The sequence below is a fragment of the Podarcis filfolensis genome, assembly GCF_964270895.1.
Source record: "Podarcis filfolensis genome assembly, chromosome: 15".
Classification (NCBI taxonomy): domain Eukaryota; kingdom Metazoa; phylum Chordata; class Lepidosauria; order Squamata; family Lacertidae; genus Podarcis; species Podarcis filfolensis.
In genome coordinates this window covers 17,706,506-17,727,391 of record NC_139618.1, presented here as the reverse complement: position 1 = coordinate 17,727,391, position 20,886 = coordinate 17,706,506, and the positions used below count along the sequence as shown (strand labels likewise).

Below are 20,886 nucleotides of genomic sequence, written 5' to 3'. Positions count from 1 at the left end.
TGAGTGCCGCACCCCATAGTCGCCTTTGACAGGACTTAACCGTTCAGGGATCCTTTACCTTATGAAGTTTCAACAGGTTATCTTAGGCTAGACAATGCATCTTGTTGAGTCATTAAAGAAGAGAGCATCTCGCTGGGGGGTCACCATACAAAGGCTCTGGAAAGTGAATAGTCCTCTTTACTGAAGGCAAATTGATCCTGTAAGGCAAACATTTGCTGTAGGTGCCTCTGCAAAGCAAACAATCCTATCCGGATTGTTTTGGAGGGGTGGGAAGGAAGTCACAAAAAGAAGGGTGGCTTGAATTATTTGCACCCAGGATTAAGCTGTCTGTTACATGTCTCTGGACATATTTTCTTTGACAGCTCAGTACGCACGTTCTTTGAAACTTTAAATTACCTTTCGGTTAGAGTGGAGGCAAAAATGGCTTGGAATCAATATTTTAAATACAGTCTGTGTGGTAACTCCTTCACCTCCCTATTCATTGTGTAAAGCACAATTCTTACTCCAGATGCGGCTGACTCCAATTCCCATCAGCAGCTGTCATGACTGTCCATGGTCAGGGATGATAGGAGTTACAGTCCAGCAACATCTGGAGGGTCACAGGTTACCCATCCCTGCTCTAAGGAATATTTAAGAGCAACCAAAAACACAACTTGCCCCTCTCTTTTTGTAATGCATTTTGGATACTTCTGTACCAGCTCACAGCTTCCAAACCAAACCCTCAAAATAGATCCCTCTGTTGTTAAGAAACCTTAAGAAACCTTTCTACTTGGAATAATAGGATTGGAATTGCCCAAAAAAGATGTTAGATTGTTTTTGTATCCCACTACAGCAGCAAGACTGCTATTAGCTAAAAATTGGAAATCTCAAGAAATACCAACAGTAGAAGAATGGCAGGTGAAGATGTTGGGCTTTTTGGAGCTAGCTGACCTGACTGGAAGAATCCGCGACCAGAAAGGAGTATCAAGAAGATTGGAAGGAATTTAAAGACTATTTAGCCAAATATTTTAATATAAGATAATTTGAAGTCACTTGAAAATATTAAATAGGCTTAGGAATAAAATAAGAATGATTTGTTAAGCATTATGGATTTTGAACATCAAGAAAAGACTAGAAGATAGTAAATTGAGACTTAATTTTATTTTTAGAAAGAAGAGGAGCGCTGTTACAAGGGGATATAATGAAATTCAGTTAGGGGGGATTCAAGGAAGTCATTTAACAATGGAAATTAAAATGAACTTTAGAAGGAATATGTGTTTATATTTTTATTTCTTTTTTAGTATTGTAATGTGTTTTCTTTTGTATGTTTTATATATTATATTGGTCAAAATCAATAAGTTTTTTTAGAAAAAAACCAAAACAAAATAGATCCGTCTGTAGAATGCAGAGTATCACCCCCTGAATGAAGAATGAACTATCATCCCCTGCTTTGACCCCCTTGGCTGCTTCTATGTTTCAGAATCACATCCTCACCTTGATGTCTGTGGCTGCTCAGATCTACAAGCACCCCAGCCTGAAGAACTCCATTAGTTTGGTGGTGGTGAAGGTGGTGGTGGTGGAAGATGAGAAGGTTGGGCCAGAAGTGTCTGACAACGGAGGGCTCATGCTACGGAACTTCTGCGAGTGGCAGCAGCAGTTCAACCCTGCAAGTGACCGCCTCCCGGAGCACTATGACACAGCAGTCTTGTTGACGAGACAGGTGTGTAGACGCTTGCAGTCAGGTGTGTAGATAGAATTGCTCAGAGGCCCATGTTGTCTAATCTCCCTGCAAACAAACCAGGGTGAAGGTTCAATAAAGAGGTAATCTGGGAGCACCCTTTGTTACATTGCAATTTTTCCTCTTTGCAACAGGCAACCAGAAAAATGACTGTTAGAAGTCCGAACTGTATGCAGAGTGGGAAACAGCATCTGCATTCATATCAAAATGTTTGAGATAAGAGTACACTTGCAGTAAATATCTACAGTCATACCTTGGATTGAATATGCTTCAGGTTGAGCGTTTTCAGGTTATGCTCCGCAGTGACCCGGAAGTAACAGAACGTGTTACTTCCGGGTTTCACTGCTTGCGCATGCGCAGATGCTCAAAATGACATCATGCGCATGCGCGGAAGCGACGAATCGCGACATGCGCAGACGCAGGTTGCGTTCGCTTCAGGATGCGAACGGGGCTCCGAAACAGATCCCGTTTGCATCCAGAGGTACCACTGTATTAGGGATGACACACACACACCTCAAATACATAAGGCAGGCATCCCCAAACTCAGCCCTCCAGCTGTTTTGGGACTACAACTCCCATCATCCCCAGCTAACAGGACCAGTGGTCAGGGACAATGGGAATTGTAGTCCCAAAACAGCTGGAGGGCCGAGTTTGGGGATCCCTGACACATGGGTTTGTTTAGAAGGCTGGACTAACAGGAAGATTGAAAACAATACCACTTGATAAAATAATATAGCAAAGCCAGCAACTGAAACACACAACAAATCGCTAAGAGAGGAAGGGAGCGAGTGGTGGACTCTCCTTCACTGGAGGCTATCGGCTAGGAACTCTTGAGCTGTGATTCCTGCATTCCAGGCAGTTGCACTCGATGAGCCTTGGGGGTACTGTCCAAATCTAAAATACTACAATTCTATGAAAAAACCCTCACAGTGGCTTAAAAGAATTAACAAATTCCAAGAAGTTCCAAAAGCCCTTGGAGAATGATGAGGTCTTTCCCTGGCACTGAAAAGATAACAGAATAGCTATTAGGTGGGCCTCACCACTATTTGCTTTTAAAAAACAGAATTTGTATACCGCTTAATTGGTGTGGTGTTTTTTTTTAAAAAAAAACTCTCAGTGGTTTACATAAAATATACATTAAATTTATTGGTAAAAACCAGAAGTTAAAAAAACAAGTTGACCTAAGAAAAACCTCAGGGCTATAAATTTTTTAAAAATCCCAAGCTGGGATTCAAGGCAACTTACAATTTTAAAAAACAATTTTAAAACACAAAGTAATAAAAACAAAGTAGTTAAAAACAATAGTTACAATACAGTAAAACACATTTAGAACCAGCATTAAAATACTGATTGCCTTGATGTCAAGGGGAAGGCAGTTCCAGAAGGCAGGTGCTGCCCCACTGAAACATCAGTTCCTTTCAAGTGTGGAACAATCTGTTCATTTACATTGTTGTGTGAGAGGTCCATTGGGGGTGATGGTGGCTCCGTTTCCTTTGTGTACTAGTTTCTGTTTCATTTTCTCACTCACAGGATTTCTGTGGACACCAGGGCTGCAGGACCCTCGGAGTGGCTGAGACAGGCACCATGTGCAACCCAAACAAGAGCTGTTCTGTGATCGAAGATGAAGGTCTCCAGGCAGCCTACACCTTGGCCCATGAACTAGGTAGTTACCATGCCCAGACTGATGTGCACAGCAGGCGGGAGGAAGCCCATCATAGTGCCATTATTTAAAAAAAAACCACCACCCTTTTCTAGCCCTCATAGTTGGAAATATAAGCTTGCATATATTTAAACAATGACTGCTGAAATTTAGGAAGCCAATGGAATCTCAGAAGCTGTCTTTTACGGAGTCTGAACACTGGTCATCTGCTTCAGTATTGTCTGCACTGACTGGAAGTGGCTGCCAAAAACCTTTCCCAGTCCTGTGATGAGAATTGAACCTGAATTGAACATGTCTGCCTGCATGACATGTTCTCAATCACTGAGTTACAGTCGTTTCCCAAGTAGTTGCTGAACAAGTTTTTCATTGCCATGTGCACTGTTGTATAATTAACTAGCAAAAGCAGAATAAACTATGCAGTATGCAAATGTTGCAGAAGAGTGCTGCAAAAAATAGAAAACCTGCAGCTATGCAAAACGTAGGTTTCAAAATTCAGTTTTTCTTATTGCGTAATGGGGATCATAGGGACGCGGGTGGCGCTGTGGGTTAAACCACAGAGCCTAGGACTTGCCGATCAGAAGGTCAGCAGTTCGAATCCCCACGACGGGGTGATCTCCCATTGCTCAGTCCCTGCTCCTGCCCACCTAGCAGTTCAAAAGCACGTCAAAGTGCAAGTAGATAAATAGGTACCACTCCGGCGAGAAGATAAATGGCATTTCCGTGCACTGCTCTGGTTCGCCAGAAGTGGCTTAGTCATGCTGGCCACATGTACGGCAGCTCCCTCGGCCAATAAAGTGAGATGAGCGCCGCAACCCCAGAGTCGGTCACGACTAGACCTAATGGTCAGGGGTCCATTTACCATTTAATGGGGATCATGGCACTGAAAATAGAAGCTTTGTTTTAGGGTAACTTTTTATTTTCAGTGGCTTTTTTTGTACAGGGTAAGCACAGCTTTCAGATGGCAGACTTGGAAAAAAGTTTACTAGGGTATTACAGCACTTTGTTTGGGGATGAGAGAGACAGTTGCAAAGGAATTTAGGGCAATGAAGCCATCTCCAAGGACAATTATCAGTTCAGCAAGGCAGGAATAGCTCATTCACCTCCTGTTTCTATGCTCTTTCATTCCAGGGCATGTACTCAGCATGCCTCATGACGATTCCAAGGCCTGTGAGAAGAACTTTGGGACCTTAGGGAAGCATCACATGATGGCCCCTCTGTTCATCCACTTAAACAAGACTCTGCCATGGTCCCCTTGCAGTGCCATGCACATCACAGAATTTCTGGATGGAGGGCACGGTAGGTATCAAACTTGCTATCCTTTTCAGATGTCTGCTGGGACAGTCCCATTGATGCCTATCCATCTTTTGGGAATGGCTATTAGAAACTCCTTGGTAATGTCAAGATTACATCTCAGGGTACACCCTCCTCTGACAATACTGTGGTTTCTCCCTCTTCAGTTGCAGAAGGCATTTAGTCAATGCCAAACTCAAGATTGGCCATGTGTCAGAATCTGAACACTTTTGCAACTTTTCATGTGCTACAGTTTTGTGGTTTTAGGACAGGTAAAGCAAAGTACTTCTTCATGCAGTGCATAGTTAAACAGTGATGGTTGCTCCTACAGGAGGTAGAGATGGCCTCCAGCATGGATGGTTTTAAAAGAGGATTGGGCACCCCCCCATCAATAAAAAAATCTCATCAATAAAAGAATGGCAAATTAAACTTTGTGAATATATAAATTTGGCAAGATTCACAGCATTCTTAAGCATCAGCTGTCAACATTTCCCTTTTTTTAAGGGAAATTCCCTTATTCCAAATAGGATTCCTCGCAAGAAAAGGGAAAGGTTGACAGCTATGTTCTTAAGGGGACAATCAGACCAAAAATTAGCAAAAGAATGGGATTGTGTTAAAGAATATATGAAAAAAAACATTGTTCTGGAGTAAGTATATTGGTATGTAACAAATTAAGCTTTGCAGGGTTAAAGAAATTGAAAAACGGTGCAAAGGGTATAAAGACAGAGGTAATTTACATTAGACACAACAATTCAGAAAGATTAAAAATTTTGAGGTCTCAAAACAGAGGAAGGAAGTCAATATGTGTATATGTACAGAAGTAAATATGTGTATATGTACGTAAAGATTATTATGATGATGGTTTTCTCTGTAGGTTTGTGTGTGTGTGTGTGTGTGCGTTTGTTTCTGTTTGTTTTGCTTTGCTTTATTTTTGTTTGTTTTTTTCTGGATTTTATCTTTGTAATTTTTGTTGTAATTTTGCATTGAAAATTAAAAATTAAAAAACAGAGGATTGGGCAAATTTATGGAGGAGAGTAGGTGGCTGTTAGCCATTATGGTTGGAGGCATCAATGCTTCTGAACACAGTTACTGGAAACTACAGGAGGGGCAAGTGCCCTTGCGCTCAAGTCCTGCTTGTGAGTTTCCCACAGGCATCTATCTGCTTGGCCACTGGGAGAACAGAATGCTGGACTCATTGGGTCAATGGCCTGATCCAGGAGGTTGTTCTTATGCAAGGAAATCCTTAGCTTCTCTAGATTTTGTGATATTTCCAATTGGAATACAGACTTCTTTTGTTATGTATGCGATTTGACTTTGGCTGTGCAGTAGCTGGGAAGCTGATTCCGTACACATTTAAAGGCGTACCTACCTGATTCACACTTTCCTAAACAATATGCAAGGCAAAATACAACCATCCTTTGAAATCCTTATTATTCATTATTGAGATGAATAAAAAGCAGCCTTTGGTGTGACCTTCTTTACCTCTCTCCCTCACCAGGTGACTGCCTGCTTGACAAACCTGCCGAACCCATTGCCCTCCCCACAGACCTTCCAGGGCAAGTCCCCCTATACAACCTTGATCATCAGTGCCAGCAGATCTTTGGCAAGGAGTTTCGACACTGCCCAAACACCACGCAGGAGGACATCTGTTCCCAGCTCTGGTGTAAGCTGGAGGCAGGGGAGCGCCTGTGCCACACCAGGAATGGCAGCTTGCCCTGGGCGGATGGGACACCCTGTGGGGCAGAGAAGATGTGTTTGGATGGACAATGTGTGGCCCAAGATACAGTGATGCCTGAGGTAATTATCTAGTGAGAAGCAGGCAGCCCGCCTCTTACTAAAGGCCAAATAACACTTGAATAACACAGTTTCTATGACCTCTCCTCCAAACAGAGTGTGTACCCCTTTCTCTTCCTGACATTTCAAAATTATAAACACAGGAATACCTTCCCACTCACATGGAAAAATATACAGGGATCGTGTATCTTCCCTTCACGCCTGACATTATTATTATTACCATCATCATCATCATCTTATATTTAACTAAAGCATGCAAAAATTTCTAATTGCTATACAAATCCAGTAGACATGATACAAAAGGAAAGAGGACCAGGGAGGGAAGAGGGAAAGCCAGTACTGGAGCAACTTCCCCATTGCTGACCAATGGATGGGGGCAAGCTGGTCTTCTCTCTGCCATGATGATGGGGGCTGGGGCAGCCTCCCAATGGCAAATCAGCTGGAATCGGGGCCTTAACTCAGGGATTTGTATTTTGCAGCCGGCAGTGGATGGAAACTGGGGGCCCTGGAGCCCATGGAGGCCATGTTCCAGGACATGTGGTGGAGGAGTGCATTTCTCCGAAAGAGGGTGTTACAACCCCACACCTAAGAATGGAGGCAAATACTGCGAAGGCCAAAGAGTCAAGTATGAATCATGCCACACTGAGGAATGCCCACCGAATGGTAATCAGCTGTTTCCCGGCAAACCTTAATTCCCACTGACTCCAGAAGGAAGAAGCAGAGCTGACCCCACCCCAACCAAAGGGAAATAGCTTGTGACAAGAATGCAACCATTGTAAGGATGGGCAGGAAGCCGTTAAGATATCAGCTAATATATTGTAAGGCTTAACTACACTGCAGACATTTGTCTGTTTTCTATTGCTTTATCTGTCATAAATCCTGGGATTTTTAGTCTAGTCAGGATGCAGAGAATGACCTGTTAGAGATCATTAATATTGCCCCCCCCCTGAAAACTACAATACCTGGGGTCCCTGGAATGACAGAATGACTATTAACTTACTTTAAGGCCAAATTCACACAATACAATTAAAGCAGTATGGTATCACTTTAAACAATCATGGTTTCTCCCAAAGAATTCTGGGAGCTGTAGTCTGCTATTGACTGTTAAGAGTTGCTAGGAGATCCCTATTGCCCTCCCAGAACTACAGTTCCCAAAGTTCCCTGGGAGGAGGGATTGCTTTTTAAGCCACTCTGAGGATTGTAGCTCTGGGAGGAGAATAGGAGTCTCCGAATAACACTCAACACACTTAACAAACTGCAGCTCCCAGAATTCCTTGGGGGAAGCTGCGACTGTCCAAAACAGAGCTTTCCAAACTGTGTGTAGCAATGCATTCATGTGTTGGCTGCAGTGTGAAGGTGTGTCGGGCAAGCGCTCCCCGTCCTCCTCCAGGGGCTCGAAAGGGGTTAGTTTAAGCTCCGGTTTGCTAGTAAAACTGAATTACTGTCTCGTGAAATGATGCATGTCTAAAATGTGTGTCACCAACATGAAAAGTTTCGAAAGCTCTGGTCTAATGTGATAACATAGCGCTTCCAATGTATGATGTGAACACGACCGATGGCTGCAGTCTAGCTATGCCCTTTAACATGAACAAGATCAGGACTTGCTACAGAAGCATGTCACAGAGAACCCTAGATGGCTTTAAAAGAGGATTAGGAAAATTCATGGAGGAGAAGGCTATCAATGGCTACTAGCCAGGATGGCTATGGCTGTTTTTCTGGGCTTCCATGTCTTCATGTGCAATCAGATGCCTTTCCTTTCCTTTGCAGGCAAGAGTTTTCGAGAGCAACAGTGTGAAAAGTATGACAGTTACAACTATACAGACACAAACGGGAATCTGCTGGAGTGGGTCCCCATGTACACAGGCGTGTCACCTCGAGACCGCTGCAAGCTGTTCTGCCGGGCTAAAGGGGGAACCCGTCAATTCAAAGTGTTTGAGTCCAAAGTAAGACTTGCTCTTTGCTCTGAGCGTAACCTCAAAATCCCTTCGAGCAGTTACAGCACTTTAAAAAAAAATTATTAGATTTTCCACAATTATAACAAAAAACACAAAGCAGAATGACACACAAAAACAGGGGGAAAAAAGAAAAAAAGAAAAATACATCAATGAACGAAAAAAGCAAAAGGGAACAATAAACAATAAACAAATAAACAATAACAACAAACTTAATTCTTTACAAATCCAACCTTTTAAACATCTTGGTTGACTTCCTCTAGTCCCTCCCTTCTGAGTTTCCTTGTAGTTGAAAGTAACAGCTTTCCAATATCATTATTAAACTAAAACAATTTCCAATTATAATCCATTTTATTCACTTTTCTTAATATTCTAGTTACAGCACATTTGAGCTTCTTTTTGCAACTAAACGAAGAAGCAAAAAAATGAATTATGTGCAAACTGTATGTACATTTCAGCAGACTGGGATTATCCTAAATCAGGCATCACCAAACTCGGCCCTCCAGATGTTTTGGGACTACAACTCCCATCATCCCTAGCTAACAGGACCAGTGGTCAGGGATGATGGGAGTTGCAGTCCCAAAATGTCTGGAGGGCCGAGTTTGGGGGTGCCTGTCCTAAATCATGGTATCACAGAGAAGGGCAACGGAACCTCACTTTGCTCTCGCTTTGTTTTTGTTTCAGGTAGCTGATGGGACCCTCTGTGCACCCGACACCCTCTCTGTTTGTGTGAGTGGGCAGTGCATCAAGGCTGGCTGTGACCACATCATTGGTTCGCCCAAGAAGTTAGACAAGTGTGGGATTTGCGGTGGCAACGGCTCAACTTGCAAGAAAATATCTGGCTCACTCAACAAATCTAAGTACGAGGCAGACCAGGGCAACCTGAGCCAATCCAATCCTAGTATTGCGAAGGAGGGAGATGGTTGGGCGAGGGCAGGGTAGACCAGAGGAAGACTGCATAGGAGGCGATGGCTGACCTGATTCCTTGTTTAATATGGTTCTGGAGCTGGATTTAAAGATGGTGCTACAGAAGCACAAAAATCATAGATCAAAGGGGAAACCTCGTAGCTTTGCATGTAGAAGGCCCTAGTTTCAGTTCCTGGCATTTTCTGGCCCAGTTAGGAATGTTCCCTGTCTGTATCCCTCCAGAGGCACTGCCCATCAGTGCAAACAGTAATAAGATAGATCAACCAATGTATAAAGCAGTTTCCCTGCTGAGGATAGGGGAGGGTCTCTTTGCAGAAGGGGCCATGGTCCTTTATGGAATATCAATTTTGTAGCTGAAGAAATTTGTTGTGCTGTTTCTGGAGTTTGTAGGAATGGTGTTATTGTTTTGAGAGCTTATGTATTATTCCACTTTTATTTTGTATGCTATTTTGATGGCTTTCTGTTGTGAAGTAATAATAACAGCAGCAGCAACAGCAGCTCAGTGACAGCATCTGCTTTGCATGCAGAAGATTTCAGGTTCACTTCCCAGCTTCTCCAGGTAGGGCTGGGAGAGAATCCTACCTAAAGCCCAGGAGAGCTGCTGCCATTCAGTGTATGTTCCTACCAGTGGGGCATGGGCTGTGTAACTGAGCTGGGGAATCCGCAAACAGCTCTGATGTGCAAGCAAGAACAAGGATCTGCCAGCTACCATTGTTAAGGATATGTCAACCTAGTTCTCCAACAACCCTCAAGTGAGATACACACCTTGAAGTTCAGGCAGATAGCAATATTCTTTCAATACTTCATCCAGGCATTTGTGATAGGAATATATACAGTGGTACCTCAGGTTAAGTACTAGATTCGTTTTGGAGGTCTGTTCTTAACCTGAAACTGTTCTTAACCTGAAGTACCACTTTAGCTAATGGGGCCTCCTGCTGCCACCGTACCACCAGAGCACAATTTTCTATTCTCATCCTGAAGCAAAGTTCTTAACCTGAACTATTTCTGGGTTAGCAGAGTCTGTAACCTGGAGCGTATGTAACCTGAGGTACCACTGTAAAGGAATTGTAAAAAAATAAATAAATAAAATTGTATTTATGATCAAAACTCATTGTTTTTGCCCTATCCAATTCCCTCTTTTCTTGGGAAATGAAGTGTCTCTCTGGCTTCTGCTACATTTCTAGGATGCTGCACCTGATGCAGCAACAGCCCTAACGGCTTTTGAATTATCACCCCTCTCTCCCCCACCTCCAAGAATCCTGGGACTTACAGGTTTGGTGAGGGTGCTAGGCATTCCCTTAGCGGTCCTTTGTCCCCTGACATAGCCACAGTTCCTAAGGGTAGCTTGGGAGAGATGACAACTTAAGCCAATTTCATTCTGTGGTAGATAGAATACATATTAATGATTTATTTTATTATTTATTTGGAAATATTTATTTCATGCCACTTAATTTTTAAAAGCATTTGCATAAAATGGTATGAAATAATTATTTGAAATTTGAAATAAAAACAAGTCTTTAAAAACCACGGACGTAACAAAATTATCTGACCATGGAGGAATGAATAAATGAAATTTTTTATTGTTTAAAGCCAGAGGCCACCACAGTATTAATACAACAAACAAACATGTCTCTTTGGTCTCCACAGATTTGGATACAACGACATTGTCACAATCCCCGCAGGAGCAACCAATATTGACATCAAGCAACATGGTCGCCGAGGGGTGTGGCCTGACCAAAACTATTTAGCCCTGAAAACCCTGGATGGCAAATACCTCTTGAATGGAAACCTTGCCATTTCAGCTATGGAAGAAGACATTTTCATCAAGGGGACTGTACTGAGATATAGTGGCTCTCTTACCACCCTGGAACGCATCCAAAGTTTCCAGAAGCTCCCGGAGCCACTTACAGTCCAAGTGTTGACCGCTTCCGCTGAGCTGTTCCCCCCAAGGGTGAGATACACCTTCTTTATCCCCAAGGACGTCCACTTCAGCAAACAGAAGAGCAAGGAGAAGAACTTGGCCAACGTAATCAAGCCCATGCTAACGTCACAGTGGGTCCTGGGAGACTGGTCCGAGTGCTCGAAATCGTGCGGCTCTGGCTGGCAGAGACGAGCAGTGGAGTGTCTGGATGTGGAAGGGCAGGTCTCCTCAGCCTGCAACAAATCCCTCAAGCCTGAGGACATCAAGCCCTGCAGTGACTTCCCATGCCCCATCTGGCAGATGGGGCCTTGGTCCCCCTGTTCTCAAACATGTGGAGAGGGAATGCGGACACGAAGCCCCTTGTGCGTTGACTACACAGGGAAACCTATCACCTCAGAGAAATGTGGTTCACCGCGGCCGCCAGCAGCTACCACCGCGTGCATGCTTCAAGAGTGCTGAGGGCAGAGGGATGGCCGACACATGATCAGAGGCATGTGTAACATAGGCTACTAACCTGACCCGAACCAGGCTTGGCATGGCCAAGCAAGGATGTAGGTTTAAAGGCAAATGTGCACTATTTGACCTGAGCAGGCCCTGCTGGGTAGACCTGTTTGAAAGAATAGCAGGCATTGAATACCAGCCACTTTCTTTCTCTCTCTCTCTTGCATTGTCTTCCTCCAAATTGGCATCTACCTCAGGGGCGCGAGCGCGGAATAGCATGGGATTTTGGATGAATAATGGTAATTATTTTTAAAAAAATATTCTTTTTTTTTCCAGGCCACTATTTTACACCTAGGAGAATTTATAAACCGGTCCTAAGCTGGACCTGAATTTTCCTCACACTTTCCCCAAACTTTTTTGTGGGTCTTATCACAGAAATGGCATCTAAGAACCTATCACTCTTCAAATACAGGGATACCCTCAATCAGTTTTTCAGTAGTATGCAGCTCCTATAATCAGTATAGCAACTATCTACTGTGGGCCCCTAACCCAGCCCCCATGTTGAATATCTGTATATGAATGAGCAGGCCACTTAATCCCACGCTGGCCATGATACTCGTAGCTCCTAATCAGAAGGATTCTGCTGGAGTAACTGACTTTCCGACGGTTGTCTCAGCTGCAAAACAAGGTACACAATTCAAACCTGTTCTGCAGGCTTTCGTCAGGATTAGTCGAAGGCTTATTATATACAGTGTTTATTATATGGTGATGTTTTTCTTGCAGTGATTTGTTGGCCATGGTCTACAATAGACTGGTTCTCCATTAGATCAAAATTCTGCAGCTGACTGATCTGATACCTGCACTCTCGTGTCATTGGGAACAGCAGCATGAGGGACATAGAAACCCTGGGAAGAGCTGTAGCTCAGTGGTAGAACATCTCCTTTGCATGCAAGAGGCCCCAGGCTCAATCAAATGCAAGCTTATCTGAAACCCTGGAGGGCCAGTCAGTGTGGATAAGACTCAGCTAGATGGCTCAAGGATCTAGCTCAGTATAAGGCAGCTTCTTTTGCCTCTCTTTTCACCTGCTCTCTGACTAGAGCATCCTGTCATGGTTAAAAGCAGCGTGAGCAGAATGACACAGACATGCAGCATTCAATCCTCAGCCCTGGCTTTTAGGGATTGAAAATGGCAGGTGTGGCTCATCCTCCTTTTCGTTGCCATGCAACAACATCTGCCAATTTGGAAGCTTTGTTAAGCTTAATAATAATGCTGTGAGCCAAAGAAAGATGATATAGGTTTAACTCTATGAAAGGTATACCACCACCCCTTATTTTAGTGAAGGGAGACACAATTGGGCTTCAATGAAGTGCTAGTCCTATTCAAAGCAGACCCATTGAAGTTCAAGGACATGACTAACTTGGGTTAATTAATTTCAACAGATCTACTCTGAGTATTGTCCTTGAAAACGGTTCCTTGGTGATAACGTCACCAAGCAATGTCCCGCCATGGCCTGAAAATAAAACTCCCTTCCCAGTTGGATCCAGGCTTTGTAAATCAGGAAGTGAGTTCAGCAAACAAACTCTATAAACCGAGACACAACAAAATACGTTGAAAATTGGCACAGGCTCATTGATCCAAAACATTTGGACGCCTTTGCTCAGTTGTGTAATACAGCCTAAGAAAGGCACCTCAGCCATCTCTTGGGTTGAGCACAGTTTAGCATTTCCTTTTCTATGGAAACCCTTGTTGCTTCCAGGCCATTATGTGTTTGTCAGCTACATGTTTGCATAAGGAGATTATTCCGAAAAAGAAACCAGAATACCTACTGTGTATTTCATTACTTGTAAATAGTTGGCTCAGTTTCAGTGTATATAATAATATGGATGTGATTATATTTACGCATATTTCCCCAATACTTCTCCCCACCCAACAGCTTGCTTTACTTGTGGATTTATTATACGTACCATGTCTTCATACTGGCTTTCATGCTAAGGTGACTCAAGGTTCATGCACATGAAACAGGGAAACAGTGATTAAATATCACATTACAGCTATTGGATCAAGGAACTAGGCATCAAAGCTAAAGCAATTTCTACTGTCTCTGCTTTAAGTGTATGGCATCATGCTCATAGACAGTGTTAACATTCCCAAAGCTGATAAGGTCATATCCACACCACACATTTAAAGCATTATGATACCACTTTAACAATCATTACTTCCCCCAGAGGAACCTGGGAACCTTAGTTTGTTAAAGATGCTGAACTCATAGAGCTACAATTCCCAAACCCCTTAAAAACTACAGTTCCCAGGATTGTCCATGACAGTTAAAAGTGGTATGTGAGCGCTTTAGACGTATGGTATGAATGTATAATCTATATATTCTAGAAAAATATTGGTGACTTTCACATGCTTTGGCTACTCACAGTTTCTATAAGCACTTTTGGAAAAGCTGAAAAACATCTCCCCTATGGTATTTTTTTGGCATTCCTTGTGAAAAAGAATGCAAAAATATTGATGGGCCTTTGGTTTGATCCAGCAGGGCCTCTTCTTATGTTCCATTTGCACTTCCTCTCTTAGTTGCCATCTATCTGATTGGATACATGACATTCTAGTGCTATCCTCTTCACCATGTGATCCCTTAAAAACCAAGAAAGGAGAAGTAGCAACTCGGAGAGTGGGGAGGACAGGAATGGTGCTGAAGCTATAGCAGCCAGGGAAAATAATGGCAGTATGTAGAACTTCAGAAAATATTTCCGCTGAATCAAAATTGCAACTTTCCATCCCAAAAAAACTAAGAGAATATCCAGCAGATGTTGTTATTTTGCTAAATCTTTCATATCACCCTTGTATTCCAATTCTACCCAAGACTTTGTGCTTAGGATTGTAGCTCTAATTACTGTGCACCAATTAAAAGCCCTACATTCTTCATAATGGCTTATCCATCCTTAAAGTTCAAATCACTATATAGTTTATAAAAAGCACTGGAGAGGCCTCAAGCTTAGGCCCCAGTGCTATTGTTGCCACTGGGACGCATGGAAAATGGAGTTCCCAGTCCTTGCTTGTCTCAGTGAACTGAACTGGAATGCATCGTAAGCAATATTTCCCAGGCTCCCTGGCAGCAAAGGAGATGCTCGAGAACATAGATTGCTGCCAAAAGCAAGAGGAATCTAGTTCCCCATGCTACCTGGTAGTAAAAGGTGAGCACCCAAGCCTTAAGCTTGACACCCTCCCATCTCTCACTAGGGCAAGTCTGCACTGAGCCATACCAGGATAGCAGAGCATATGCTTTAATGGGGAAGGTTCTGAGTTCAATCTCTGGCATCTGCGGAGACAGTGAGAAGAGAACTAGGATGGCCAGAAGCAAAAAAGGACAGGACTCCTGCACCTTTAATAGTTGTGCAGAAGAGATTTCAGCAGGTGGAGCTTGCGTGACAAGCTGCTTCAGAAAGCAAACCTCAGCTCTATAGAATAGAGTTGCAGGGAGGAAGGGAGGTTGAAAGATGCAGAATTGCTAGCGGATACTCTAGTCAACTGTTCCTGTTCAAGAGGACAGAAATACTTACCCTGAGTTCCAGGAACTATCCTCACTATCCATTGTAATGCGCACGTTGCTCCAATGCTTGGCAGTAACACTATCCGGCAGCCCTAACTGTATATCACATTTCATTCTGAATCTTACACCAGCAGGCATGATCCTGCTAGTTGTTCCAGTGGTTAAATACTGGAAGCCAAAGAACAAGTTAGTGCAGGAGGCACATGTAAACTTACACCCCCGTCTACTAAGCAGTGAGAATTGGATTCCTCTGAAATTAATGGGATTCAGCATGTAGTAGAAGAAGCATGTGAGTTGGGGAGCAAAGACTGGGTTCTCGGACCTCTGGGGAAGGGCCATAGCTCAATGGTAGACTGCATTCTTTGCATGTGAACAGTCCCAGGGTTCAGTTTCCAGGTACGTCTGAAGAAGACTCCCACCTGAAACCCTGGAGAGCTGCCCTCAGTTAGTGCAGACAGGACTATGCTAGTTGGACCAGTACTATAAAGCAGCTTCTTATGTTGATCACACATGCTAATATTCCAGGGGTTGGAAGCAGATGACAGTGGAGAGCTAGTAGGTGTGGAGAGTTATGCACCCCTCCAAGCTGCCACTTCTTTCCTGCACATGCTCCTCCTCAACCTTGCATTTGTGATAACTGGAGTGTACATATTTGTGAAACAAGGGTGTGCCTCCATAACATGTGGTTCCTTCCTCACTTCTGCTTAATCAGGACCATCCTGAGATATACTGTCTATCAACTGAACATTTTATCTCCCAGTAAAATACTTTTATATAGAGAAGGCTTTAACATACAACATACTTTCCTCTTTCTACCCCTGTATGCACTCAGAAAAACACACAAGCAGTAGTTGCAAGGAGTGATGTGGTACTGACAACAAAATCCTGGGCTTAATATGTGCTTAAAGGTAAAGGTAAAGGGACCCCTGACGGTTAGGTCCAGTTGTGGCCAACTCTGGGGTTGCGGTGCTCATCTCGCTTTATTGGCCGAGGGAGCCGGCGTACAGGTTCCGGGTCATGTGGCCAGCATGACTAAGCCGCTTCTGGTGAACCAGAGCAGCGCACGGAAACACTGTTTACCTTCCCGCCGGAGCGGTTCCTATTTATCTACTTGCACTTTGATGTGCTTTCAAACTGCTAGGTTGGCAGGAGCTGGGACCAAGCAACGGGAGCTCACCCCGTTGCAGGGATTCGAACCGCCAGCCTTCTGATCGGCAAGCCCTAGGCTCTGTGGTTTAACCCACAGCGCCATCTGCGTCCCAATATAGGGGCACCCTATTCCTTTATCCACCTATGGACTCAAAAACCCAGTCTCTATTTTAGTGGAACCTTCAAGTCCTGGAGCCTGCTCATTTCTACTGTAAGAATTAGTACTCCAAGGGTAGCCAACATGGTGTTGGTTACCCATGTAGTAGTCTGTATACCATTAGGTCAGTCCTGGTTTGTCTAATGCACCTTTGCCAATCAAGTGCCCTCCAGATGTTTCAGACTACAACTCCCATCAGACCATCCAGTGCATCAGTTTAGTGAAGGCTGGCCCAACACCTTCCTTTACACTTAGTGCACAACGGGCTTATAACGAGCTTCCTCCTGCATCAAAACCTGTGTGGTCCTCAAATTTCTTTTCTAAGGCCCCCAATGTCCAAATGACTCAGAATTATATCCTGAATTAACTTGGTGTTGAGGAGGGGGAATAGCTTGTTACTTAAGAATTCACTTGTATGAGAAACTAGGCTGGATTCAACCTTAAGAAAAGCAGATTCACTTTGTTAAAGTTCCATCTTGACACGTCTGGCAAAAGGGTCAGCATGGTCTCCCCACAATTAAATGCCGCCACCTTGTAACTTAACATGACATTTGGCATCCTTGCTCAAAGTAAGGCCCCGTGCTGCTCTTCATGTAAACAGACCAAGGAAAGCACTGGGCATTTGGGGACAAAAATAGGATAGTTTGGCTCTTCCTGCTTTGGAAATGTCATGCCCATCTGTACTATACACTTAAAGCAGTATCAAACCACTTTAAACAGGCATGGATTCCCCCAAGAATCCTTTGAACTGTGGTTTGTTAAGCTCACTGAGGCTTGTTATGAGATCCCAACTCCCCTGAGTTATAATTCTTAAGAGTGGTTCAGTAGTCAATTCCTTTTCCCAGGGAACTCTGGGAACTATAACCCTGTGAGGGAACAAGGGCCTCCTAACAATTCTCAGCGCCCTTAAAATTAACTATAGTTCCCAGGAGTCTTTAGGGGAATATGTGACTGTTTCAAGTGCCATGATACGGATTTAAATGTATAATGCAGATAGAGGCCAAAGAGTTAGAGACATTCTACCGATTGCAAATCTTGAGGTGGTAGAATGCTAGACTGAATCACATCAGACTGTTGATGGAGGGGTCATATTTTCCTGAAATGCTTCACTTGGAAAGCTTCCTGGATCCCAGAGAGGGCTGCCCTACTCTTTTCTCCCTGACGTGCTAGTTCATAGTGTACAGAGAGTTTCTTTACATGAGGGAACATTGGCAATGACCCCATCTACTGTTCAATGGTACAGTCCAGAAGTCTGCCAACTCGTTCTGCGTAACGCATGGAACAACTCTTTGCTGCTGCTGGGCAACATCCATCAGCAGAAGGTTGGTGTGATCAAAGCTGCTGCATGTTTCCTCTTTGCTTTTTCTTGTGGAAACAAGGCACAGGCAGATTTCTGTATCTAGCACATGCAGGATTTTTGATGCCAGCGCTGAAGGTCATTCAGCATCTGGCTGTTGGGAGATTGGGAGATGTGGTGCATTCTTGGGAAAAAGCAATGGAATTCTGTGGTGCTACTTGGCTGCTCCCTCTCGGGGCTGAAACAGTGCGGAATGTGCTCTGGCAGCTTTGAGACGGGTGAGTCCAAGGCAAGGATGACCCTGTTTCCTGCAGATGGCAACCTTTCAAACAAAGCCACTCTGCACAGTGGGTGCAGGTTTTAAGATGGGCTCCTCAGCTGTTGTGTGAAGGCTGCAGCTTCATTCTGCTTACATGAAAAGGAAAAGAACTTTTCTCAGAGGATCCACCATTACGCAAGGGCTCTGACCCTCAGCACCTTTTTGACAATAAAGGGGAAGCTGTTTTTGTTCCCCTTGAATGGAGCCAGTTAATGACTGCCTAAAAGCTATCCCGCTGGAACGGCCAGAGGGAGGGAACAGCTGCAGCCTGAAACAGATATACTTGGTAGTTAGTGATCAGGGTTGGGTGAATCTGCCAATTTAGGTTTCTCTCACTTTCTCACTTTTCCAATTTTAAGTTCAGATCTCCGCATTCCACATCTGTTTATGGATTCTCTCTCTAATCCTGAAACTTCAGCAGCATTTTAGTGCAAGTTTCTCCTAATATACACATTACTGCATACAATTAATATACCTAATTATCTAATATGCATAGTAACTGAAGCATCTTGTTTTCAGTGTTTCTAAATGTTTATCTTTGAAGTACACAGTGACTAAAAAAGCTCCCCTTTCATGCTGAATAGGGTGGCTGTAGAATACTGGGACTCTGCTACAGAAATAGTAAGGGGTCTCTGACTTACCACCATGACCCTGGACTACTGCACCAATGCTCCCAGCCCTGCTTTTTTAACAGGAAATGCCAGGCGTTGAACCTAGGACTACCTGCACACAAAAACCCCATGCTACAGCCCTTCTCCATAAAAGGCAATTCCAAATCCTCTGGAGAGACAAAAAAGGAGAAGAGGGTATATTTAAACCAGGGAGTTTTAGATCCCACTTTTGATAGGAAAGAAAAAAGGTTGCCTCAGTCTTTAACCACCAATTTGAACTTTGTCTGGTCCAAAAACCTTGGATGCTCCCACTGCATTTCAAGGTTCTGGGTGCAACCAGAAGCAGAAACTCCTAAACACCAGGAGGACAAAAAGTAGTTTGAGAGATCTGACCAGTACAGGAAATACTGGAACTCTTAGCCAGAAAGCTTTTCCTTGCCAAACAGCTATCTTAATTTTGTAGACACAAGACATTTGGCAACAACAGTCCCACTCTCCCTTTTTGCAGGATGCAGAGAGCTCCTATAGAAGCCAAGAACATTTATTACCCTATGAAGAAGGTTGAAGAGAAGATAGGGTTCCTGATGACCGAGGGTTAGTTTCCTGAGCCAAACCACAAGTCTTGCACTTCACATTCTTTCAGATATCTGGGATAATCCCTGGATGTTCTCCTTTGTAAGAAATAATACCTATATTCCTCTCGCTATTTTTTGTTCTTGTTTCACATTAAACTGCAGTTTTTTTAAAAAAAATAGTATAAATCGTTTTACTGGTATAATACATTTCCCATGAAACAAAAGATGAATCCAAGCCATACACTATTTCTTCTGGGATGTGTATACCAGGGAGTTGTATGCAACTAAATTCTACTCAGAGTAGGCTCACTTAAGTTAATGAACCTAAGTTAGTCATGCCCATTAACTTTAATGTGTCTACTATATGTAGGACTAGCCCCAGATTTTCTAATGTGCCCTTTAAAAAAAAAAGTCAAGGCCAGCTGCAAAATTTGGTTTGGTGCTAAATTCCACACCTGCTGTATGCAAATCAGACCTATCTCTAATAATGCAGGAAGACTTCATTTATCAGGGGGAATATCTGGACTTTTTTGATAAGTAGAATGGGTAGATAAGAAAGGGGAGATTACTAGCTGTTTATATTTACTTATTGTGTGATGCTACCTGGAGATCAGGCAAAAGCAGGAGCACTGTGAAAATGAGTTGTGCTGTATTCTGAAGAGAGAATCGTAGAATTGGAAGGGACCCTGAAAATCATCTAGTCCAACCCCCTGCAATGCAGGTATATGCAGCTATCCCATATGGGAATCAAACCTGCAACCTTGGTGTTAGCAGCTCCACACTCTAACTGAGCTATCCAGTTAGTCATAACATTCTTAACATCTGTGAGTTCTTTGTTAGCCAGCCAAACTTTGCATCTTGTCTTGCCTGGTAGATCAAGGCAGCACATTTGTTCTTCCATGCATCCATCATTTGCCTTACAAAAAAATAATGAACTCCCAGCAGATTGGGAGAAAGGGAAGAGGTACACTGCCAGTGTCACAGGCCCAGGCTAATGGGGCACTTGTCAAGAGGTACCCACTTAAGCCAGCCTTTCTCCAACACATCAGAAACTTGCAAAACCGTTCCCTCCCCAACTCACTGGAAGAAGTGACATGTTTTTCCAAGGCAGGAAAAGTGCATTCATACCACATCTACCATGCTTAAAATCCTCTGTGTGTCTTCACCCCATGTATGAGGTCATCTACCGGAAGTGAAATTCCAGTCACTCTAACATGGTGCTGGATGCTGTCCTTTCCCCGATTCATTCTTCTCTCTCGCAATGCACTTCCAAAAACTCAAAAGGTCACTGTGTGCGTCTTTTCTGTCGGGCTGTAAGTAACACTTCTTTGGAATATGCCCGGCATTCTAGCCTGACATTTTCCTGAGGCTGTGTTAGAGATATGTACGCTGTCATAAAGCCTGTGCTAGACTTGGAAATGGGGAGAGCAACATCTCATCTATCAGTACTGTCAGTGCAGCCCGCTGTTTGGTTTTCCCTTATACAGAAAAATAGACCATACTCAGTAAGCTGCTCCTTTTAA

General features: G+C 43.5%; 1 protein-coding gene across 2 annotated transcripts in view; it reads left to right on the top strand.

Moving 5' to 3' along the window:
* Positions 1-19,540, top strand: part of ADAMTS8 (ADAM metallopeptidase with thrombospondin type 1 motif 8) — a 48,822-nt gene extending 29,282 nt beyond the window's left edge. The window contains exons 2-10 of one of the 2 annotated variants that reach the window (XR_014542089.1): positions 1,460-1,699; positions 3,248-3,380; positions 4,506-4,673; positions 6,166-6,464; positions 6,941-7,124; positions 8,229-8,404; positions 9,098-9,273; positions 10,988-14,067; positions 14,202-14,628. Coding sequence is in view for 1 of the 2 variants with exons in the window: in XM_083588438.1 (XP_083444564.1) it covers positions 1,460-1,699; positions 3,248-3,380; positions 4,506-4,673; positions 6,166-6,464; positions 6,941-7,124; positions 8,229-8,404; positions 9,098-9,273; positions 10,988-11,720 (2,109 nt within the window). In the remaining variant the exon portion in view is untranslated. Of the gene's footprint in view, positions 1-1,459; positions 1,700-3,247; positions 3,381-4,505; positions 4,674-6,165; positions 6,465-6,940; positions 7,125-8,228; positions 8,405-9,097; positions 9,274-10,987 lie in introns of both variants that reach the window. The other variant, XM_083588438.1, reaches the window with a different exon arrangement.
* The last annotated feature ends 1,346 nt before the right edge of the window (positions 19,541-20,886 follow it).